An 8,023-nucleotide genomic window follows, 5' to 3' on the forward strand; every position below is an offset into this window, starting at 1 on the left:
CTATAATTAAAGAGATTCATGGGGTTGTTTGTTTCGTTTCCCTGGCCAGCATGTATTCTGGACACATACACACAGGACAATGGAGGAAATCGAGTGTATGCTGTTTTTGGATGGTTTTGTTTTTGTTTTTGCTGTTTTTTTATTCAGGATACTCCGTCTGGCGCATGCAATGATGACTCAGTGAATAGTGATGATTCTCTCTGATCAGCAGTCTGCCGTGTTTTCACGTCACATTTTAGTATCGCCTCAGCTCGCTCAGAACCTCGCCGGAGGTGCGAAAAAAAGTACCTGGAAGCAGATACAGTTACAACTTTTACACAGTGGAAACCAAACAAAGGCGAGTCGATCCAAGCCGAGCCAAGGCGAGCTGGTACTGTGTGGTGGAAAAGTGCAATTATTGACATCTCCATCATGTCGCTAGGCTACCTCCCGATCCCGCAGTGTTTTTTTTTTGCCGCCCATTCCCGCCCGCAGCAAAGTTCAAACCGCCCGCTCCCGCGAGATTTGCGTTGGACTCAATGCCAATGCAGCCCTCTAGTGGATGGTTCATTTTTACCGACTAGCAGATAATTTTTTTTTTTTTTTTTTTCGTTGCATATATACATTTGTTTTGCAAAAAACTTTATTAGCAATATAAGTGAACCTCAAGGAACATTTTAAAAAATCCATGTCATGACCCCTTTAAGTGATCAGATAGTGTTTAGGATCACTGTATGCACTGAGATAATGTTTTTCTTTGCTACAGTCTCTAATGCAGATGATGACTCGAACCAGAGTCCCCCTGACTACACTGTCAGACCCAAACTGCATGACATCGGTGAGTGAACACACACAAACATGAAGTCTTGTACACACATTGGCTTTATAAAAGTGTGGAGCACAAATTTCCATCTGTTCTCACATATATGGCTTTTACGCATTTAATCTGGCTTATGAGCATCTGAAATTCCTCTTAAAAGCCTGGATGATCATAATGTCCAGTGACCAGGGGATGGCCAATAATAAACAAATTCATGCATTTATTCAGTCTCTCTATTTTTGCTCTCTTGCCCTCACTTAACTACTGTTTTTATTCTGAGAAATCGAGCTGTAAATGTGCAGTGAGACGCATTATGACTGCACATCTGAAATGTATGTCCAGCGAATACTCAGAAACCCAAGTTCACATCAGGATCACAGGAAGGATCATCGGGACACACTGCAGGATGCACAGCTTGGCTCAACGCCCACATGCCCTTGCTAAAGCACATAACTAAACAAATAGCTGGCACTTTACACCACCGTAGGCATTCAAAAGCACTCTAGCAGTAGGACATCTCTCTCTCTCTCTCTCTCTCTCTCTCTCTCTCTCTCTCTCTCTCTCTCTCTCTCTCTCTCTCTCTCTGTGTGTGTGGGTACATGTGTGTTAATGCACACAGCATTAAAATGGAAACTGATTATGACACACACACCATATGAACCAATTGACCCTCTGTACACAGATCCTCCTATTTCTAAAACTGTCAACATCTTGTTAGCTTTCCCAAACCATATCTAATAAAAAACACATTGCTGACAGGTCAACCACCCTATTTTAAGGGGGAAAAAACTTGTGTTGCAGTCTTGAGGACTAAGTTTTACTTTGTTTCCTGTCAACAGCTCCATAATACCATCATTTGTGCTGATGCTGCATTCAAATAAAAATTCTGCTTAAGTGTGCATAACACACATCATATAGACATAGTGTGTTCCAGTCAGGGATTATACTCGATAAAACCGATATGAAAAGATAGGGTTACAGATGTCAAAAAAGCACTGCATAATCACTATTCTGAAGAGACTTCCAAAGACCCAGGAGACATGATGTTTCTTATTTGAGTTTGCCAGGTCACACTGAAAGAATTTATACACTAGTTTCAGTCGAAAAAGGTGAATCAGCTAAAAGCTGAAAGGCTATTAAAATAAATGTTTCTTCTTATTTTTTCTCTTATCACGTATGTACATTAGGGTATTATGTTACATCTTATGCTGTTAAATTAATGTTTATTGCATTCAGTGCAATAATTTTGGTATATTCAAATTATTTCAATTAATGAAATATACATTTTCCTACTGTAAATTTAAAGTCAATTTGTAAAACTTAAAATGTTGCTACCGTATTCTTTATGGTACATTTCTAGCTGCCGTTTTTTTACTGTAAATTTAAATTAAAAAAAAGTCGGGATCAGGGTTATCACAGTGAAGACCTGAACTGATGTGACATCATCCTTTGAACTACCATTGGTCCGTGGTGATGATGTAATTAGAGATGCACCGATTGATCGGCTGGTGACCGGAATTGGCCGATTTTCACGTGATCGGCCGTAACCGGCGACCGGCCGGTCAGTCTGACAAATGCCGATTTTATGCCGGTCAAATGCACTCGGGCGCCGCATGATTAACATCGCGCAACATCAGCATCACACGTGCACACGGAGCACATGTAGAAAACCTCGTGAATTACGTCCGTTCAGACCGCAAGCGCGTATTTTTTTTTCGCCGTGCATGTTAATCATTGAGTGCATTCACAACGGAAGCAGGAGCAGCGCGTGAGCGTCAAGCAGGAGCGTCGCGAGCAGTGAAGCACGTGTTTCGGCGCCGAGTCTATTTGCTCTGCACTGCTCGCGCTCAATTAAAGGGAAAGCACACTTTTGATGGAAAATAGCCTTATAGGGTTTCACAAAAAAAGTGCCCAAAATGCACAGAATTTGCGTGTTTTAACAAGAACTGGAGTAGGCTATGTCAGAAAAGAAAACAAAGACTAATATTTATAGAAAATGTACCCATTTAAACTTGTTTTATTATTCAGTTTGTACAAGTGATTGCAATAGGCCTGTGTGTGTGTGTGTGCTTTGAGAAATATCTTAATACTGCAAGGCTATATTTATTTTGTTTTTTATTTATATATTATTTTATTGCCATTCCCTGTTTTCATACAGACGTTTCGTTTGCTAAATACATAAATACAAAAATTATTGGATATTGAATGTGAAAAGGAAATGGTTCTTCCACAACACTGCACTTTAGATGTGTGTGAACTATGCAAATTGTAAAATGTTTTATTATAGAAATGATATAAAATAAATATTTGTGTGTGCTGTAAAGTGGTTAGAAAAAATGAAATCGGAATCGGCTAAAATCGGTATCGGCAGGTCAAACTTAATGAAAAATCGGAAATCGGAATCGGCCCAGAAAATTGTAATCGGTGCATCTCTAGATGTAATAGTGGGTGTGTACCTTCTTTGACACGGAGAATCTTCTCCAGTTCATTTCTTCTGTTCAGTCCGTCGAGGTCAGACGTCACGAATAAAAACATGAACACACTGGAGAGCTGCTTTATAGTGGAAATTGATGTTGTAATTCTGAATTGAAAGCTATACTGACACATTTTCATGTTTAATACTGTAAAGCTGCTTGCTTTAAAGCAATGCAGCATATTGTACAAAGTGCTATAAATAAACGTGACGCGACTTAACTTGACTGGAGTGCAGCGTGGGAACATATCCACATCGCTATGATCAGATGCTTTCTTAACCGCTGTTTTCTCACCGCTGTCATTATTTTGCACAGCAAATATTTACATATTCATCTAAACACAGCTCTCAGCAGAGGTATTTCCAACTTCTTTTTACCCCTAAGCAAAGAACAGTCTGTTTTGCAATCACACCTTGGATATAAACAGCATTGTTTTGGATGTAGAACATTTCTGGATCAGTTGATGTTCGACATCAAATCTGGAACCTTAAGCAAAACCAGTGGAGAACCACTAGGGTATAAGACTACATTTGTTTGACAGGAATGTTGTTCCAGGCCCTGCTAAAGATGCTGAACCAGGAGCACATCCTACTTTTGTCGCACAAAGAAGAGCACAGCAAAACCAGTCCAGTTGGAATTTCGCCTATGTGCGTCAACAATAATAAATTCCAGACATTTCCATGATGTGTTGACACGGCTCCGCTGATATGTCCATTGAGCTGTGTGTCAGTGTTCACTCACGTCTGCTATCACAGCAGTGTGTTTAACCTCTAACTGCCCGAGCGTCCTTTATCAACATACAACGTGGCGGCTGCTGATAAGAAATGTCACATATTCTTTGTTTTTTTTTCTGTCTGATATCCTTCCAAGTCTTTTCTCTACAATCATATCTGCTGTTTTAATAGATAAGATTTCTCTCTCGCTATCTCTCCTGCCTTTATTTCTCCTTTTCTCTGCCTTTCTCTATTTCTAAGTGATTATTTTCATCATCAATAACCCTTGTAGAATGTTATATTGAGCTTTAGGGCCAGTAGTAATACAGAAAATGAATGGATGAGTTTTATCTTCCTTATATTTAGAGAAGGCTGAGGGGAAACCATCACAGTTGCTGCAGTTGATTACATTACTCAAAGAGGAATCATGATTTCCCCTGCACCCTTTATCATTCTATGATGTTTAGTAGGTGATAATTTACCGTCACTGTCTAACTTTGACGTCTAGCTTTTGGTTGCGGTGGCTGAATGGTTAGTGTTGCATTCCTGACATTGAGCCATGGTGCTCATGTAATGGATGCAGGATTGATTCCAGCCGACAGTGATGTTCCGATCTCATTCCCTCTCTCTGTTTCCAATCATTTCTCTCTTGAATACCCTGCTGATAAGAGCAGCTGGACATAAAGAGCTAAAGTTAGCTATTATTCAGTGAGAGATTGACAGTTAACAGTTTTTTTCTTAATCTGAATGAAATCATACATTTTTTTACCATTTTAAATGCTTTACTCTGAGGCGGTGTACATAGTTTTTTAGGCTTTTTATCAGTATACAAAATCATTACGTGCTCACTAACTTTCTTTCTTCCCTTCCTTCTTTCTTCTCTCTCTCAGATGAGTTTAACCCTGAGATCCCCAAACTGGAGAAGAGCGTCAGCGGCAGCAGCCCGTCTGGAGACCGACTGTTAATCACTGTGGCGACGCTTCTCCTCGCCGCTCTCCTCGTGTCTTAGCAACCGTCTCTCTCTCTCTCTCTGACATTTCTGAGCCAGCAGCTCCGAGCGCTCGCCTTTCGTTCAACCTGTGCGGGAGAATATCCAATCAGAACACATTAACCAATAGTCGAGCCCTAAACACTGGAGCTAATAGTAGATCTACCGCACCCAAATAGTGGCCTTCGTCTCCACAATTTTGGAATAAGGAACGACGTGCATCAATTTCAGAATTTGCCTTTGCGACGGAACGTCCACTCTCCTCAAACGTACTCGCGGAGGAAAACAAATCTGGTTAGACAGTGAGGTCTCTCTACCTCTAGCTACGTCCGTTCTCGTCTCTAATGAACCTACCCAGACTGGGGCAAATCTTGAGATGGACATTTTAAGATTGACACGAGCTCAAATGGATATGACAAGCGTCATAGTGGTCAGTGGATCTCAGCAGAGAGACTCGAGGAGTGCTGGAGACCTTTGATCCTGTTTTAACATTCTGTCACAACCCTTACCTGTCGGACTGTCATTGATAGTTCTGCAGCAGAGATCAATAAAACTCATTTGCCCGTCACTAAGTTCAGGTGTTAGGCTTATGAATCGATCACAGAAAGGCATGGCTACTGTTTCTGCTAGTTCCCAGGCTGGAGACTTGTCTGTGAGCTGGAATGGGAACGCTTTCCTTCTAGTTTCCCAGTTCCATTGCTGAACTTGGAAACTAGAGATCGGTCAGAGACCATCACTTTTGTACATTGTGTGACCGAAATAGTTTGGACATCATAGCAGCGCACATATTGAAAGAGAATCGAGATGGAACGAACTAACGGTAGATGGATAGATAATAATAGAGGGTTTATTTCCTATAGTATGTACGTGTCATCATGGAAAGGCACTGGACTGGCCAGTGCCACTGATTAGCGTAGTGGCCATTTTTGTAAGAGCGGTCGAGTCGTAAACTGCAATTCGCTGTTTTATATCGAAGAATTGCGATGCGGATTTAGTTTTTACCGTATGATACATATTTAACTGCTCTTTGAGTATGTTACTTTATTTACTTAATTTATTGAGTTATTTATTGATCATTTGATCCTTTTTTGGGAACTTTGTGAGTTTTGTCTGCTTTCTTGAGGGATCCTTCCTCATCTTTGCTAATGCCAAATTATTTCGTTTATTTATGTTCGTTTCATGGACTTTATTTCTGTTCATGTGTCAGCAAACTGAGTCTTAGTTACAGAAAGACATATCTAATGCATCGCATCCATTGCGCTTGGTTGAAATAGGTACATTATCTTTATAAGGAGAGTCATTATTATAGGACAGTGTGAGATTGTTGTAGTCTATATTGGTGGGCGGGGCTGGGAGGGCATTTAGGGAGGGGCTTCTTGAGAGGGCGTGGCTTCAGTGCAGTAATGGAATAAATCATTCCTCAGAACCCTGCAGACAATGTCAAGAGTGAATGTCTATGTAAATGTGTCTGCGTATGTGTCTTATGAGTGTGCACTTTACAGGGGGTTGTGAAAGTGTGCGCATTTTGGCATTTTCATATGCATTTAGATACACATTTGTAGGTTTTAAATACTCAAGCTTGTGTGAGAGTTTTGGCTGGTGAGAATGAGACAGTTGAGAACGAAAGCATTTATCATTGTTGGCAACAACAGTACCAATCGTGTTTACCTTAGAATGATTACAAACATGTAAACGAATCATGAATGACAATTGCCAGAATGAAACTTAATAAAACATTCTTATTTTAACACTCTCGCTGTTATTTTTATCGTCTGCAGGTTGCCTTTAGAGCATCGTAATCGGCATGACGTGATTCTCAGGATGTCAGAATGTTTGTGTAAATGAGTAAATGACTTTTTTCCCAAGGAGCACAGCAAAACCAATTATTTTAAATTGTAATATCAATTCAATATAACTGTTTTACTGTATTTTTGATTAAGTAAATGCAGCCTTGGTTTGCATAAGAGACTTCTTTCAAAAAAAATTTTTTTAAATATATGTTTTCAAACTTTTGACTTGTTAGAACGTGCAGTACAATGGTTTCTTTCTTGCAAAGGCAACACATAGTAACTACGCCAATACTGAAACAGATAAAAATGACTATAACGGTTTTTGAATGCATTTTTAACGATTTCACATAAATTACCAAATCAATAAAAATAAATCATTTTAGTCAGAACTCAATTTTGACAATTTGTAGTATTTGTTCTGCCTTTGCACGTCAGAATTATTGCATGCATATTTCCAGGGTTTAAAAAGCTCTTATAAAAGAGAAAATGTAACCCATTAATAGAATGGCAATTATGTAACTTGTTTCTTATAAAAGCTTTTACTTTAATTAGAATTTAGTCTTTAGAACTGAGTCTTGAAGATGCATCTGTCTCTTTTTTTCATCTCTCCATCTGTCTTCTGCACTTTGTCCCTGTCTGTTATTTTATCTGCTCTGTTTCACACCCAGACATACTCATTCTCATTCAGCTAGACCAAAAACACGTCTGTCTCCTCAGGTAAAAGGTTCCTGCAGTGATGAGAATCCGACCTCAGAAACTGCGCCTACAAACGCTTCTTCTCTTACAACACACAAATCAAAACTTTCTAGGTGCCCATCATTAGAGAACACACACACAACATAAAACACCCGCACTGACAGTCCTGGGAATATGCAGTTGTTCTTCTCAGTTTCGTCCCTTCCATCTAAGGAGAAAATGCCTTGAAGCAAAACATGTTTGTGCACATCTGTCTGTCTTTCATTCTCTTTTTTCCGTCTCTGCTCCTAAGTGTTTTTCAATTTCAAGGACACTCCATGTTCAAGTGAAGATAAAGACATTCGTGATTCAAGGGTAAGCAAGAAAAAATGGCATTTCTATCATTAATTACCCACCTTCTTGTCGTTCCAAACCCGTAAGACATTCGTTCATCTTCAGAACACAAATGAAGATATTTTTGATGAAATCCGAGAGGTTTCTGAACCAGCCATAGGCAGCAAAGTCATTGCAACTTTTTTTTGTGAGCCAAAAAAAAAAAAAAACGACGACTTTATTCAACAATT

At 39.5% G+C, this 8,023-nt stretch overlaps 1 protein-coding gene across 1 annotated transcript in view; it reads left to right on the top strand.

Moving 5' to 3' along the window:
* Nucleotides 1–4,995, top strand: part of efna3a (ephrin-A3a) — a gene marked incomplete at both ends in the record, with an annotated part of 103,152 nt that extends 98,157 nt beyond the window's left edge. Inside the window, 2 exons of the mRNA XM_081376190.1 lie at nt 746–817; nt 4,877–4,995. Coding sequence (XP_081232316.1) covers nt 746–817; nt 4,877–4,995 — 191 coding nt within the window. The remainder of the gene's footprint in view (nt 1–745; nt 818–4,876) is intronic.
* Between the last annotated feature and the right edge of the window lie 3,028 nt (nt 4,996–8,023).

The sequence above is a fragment of the Scardinius erythrophthalmus genome (genome assembly GCF_964197995.2).
Source record: "Scardinius erythrophthalmus genome assembly, chromosome: 10".
In the NCBI taxonomy this organism is placed as follows: Eukaryota; Metazoa; Chordata; class Actinopteri; order Cypriniformes; family Leuciscidae; genus Scardinius; species Scardinius erythrophthalmus.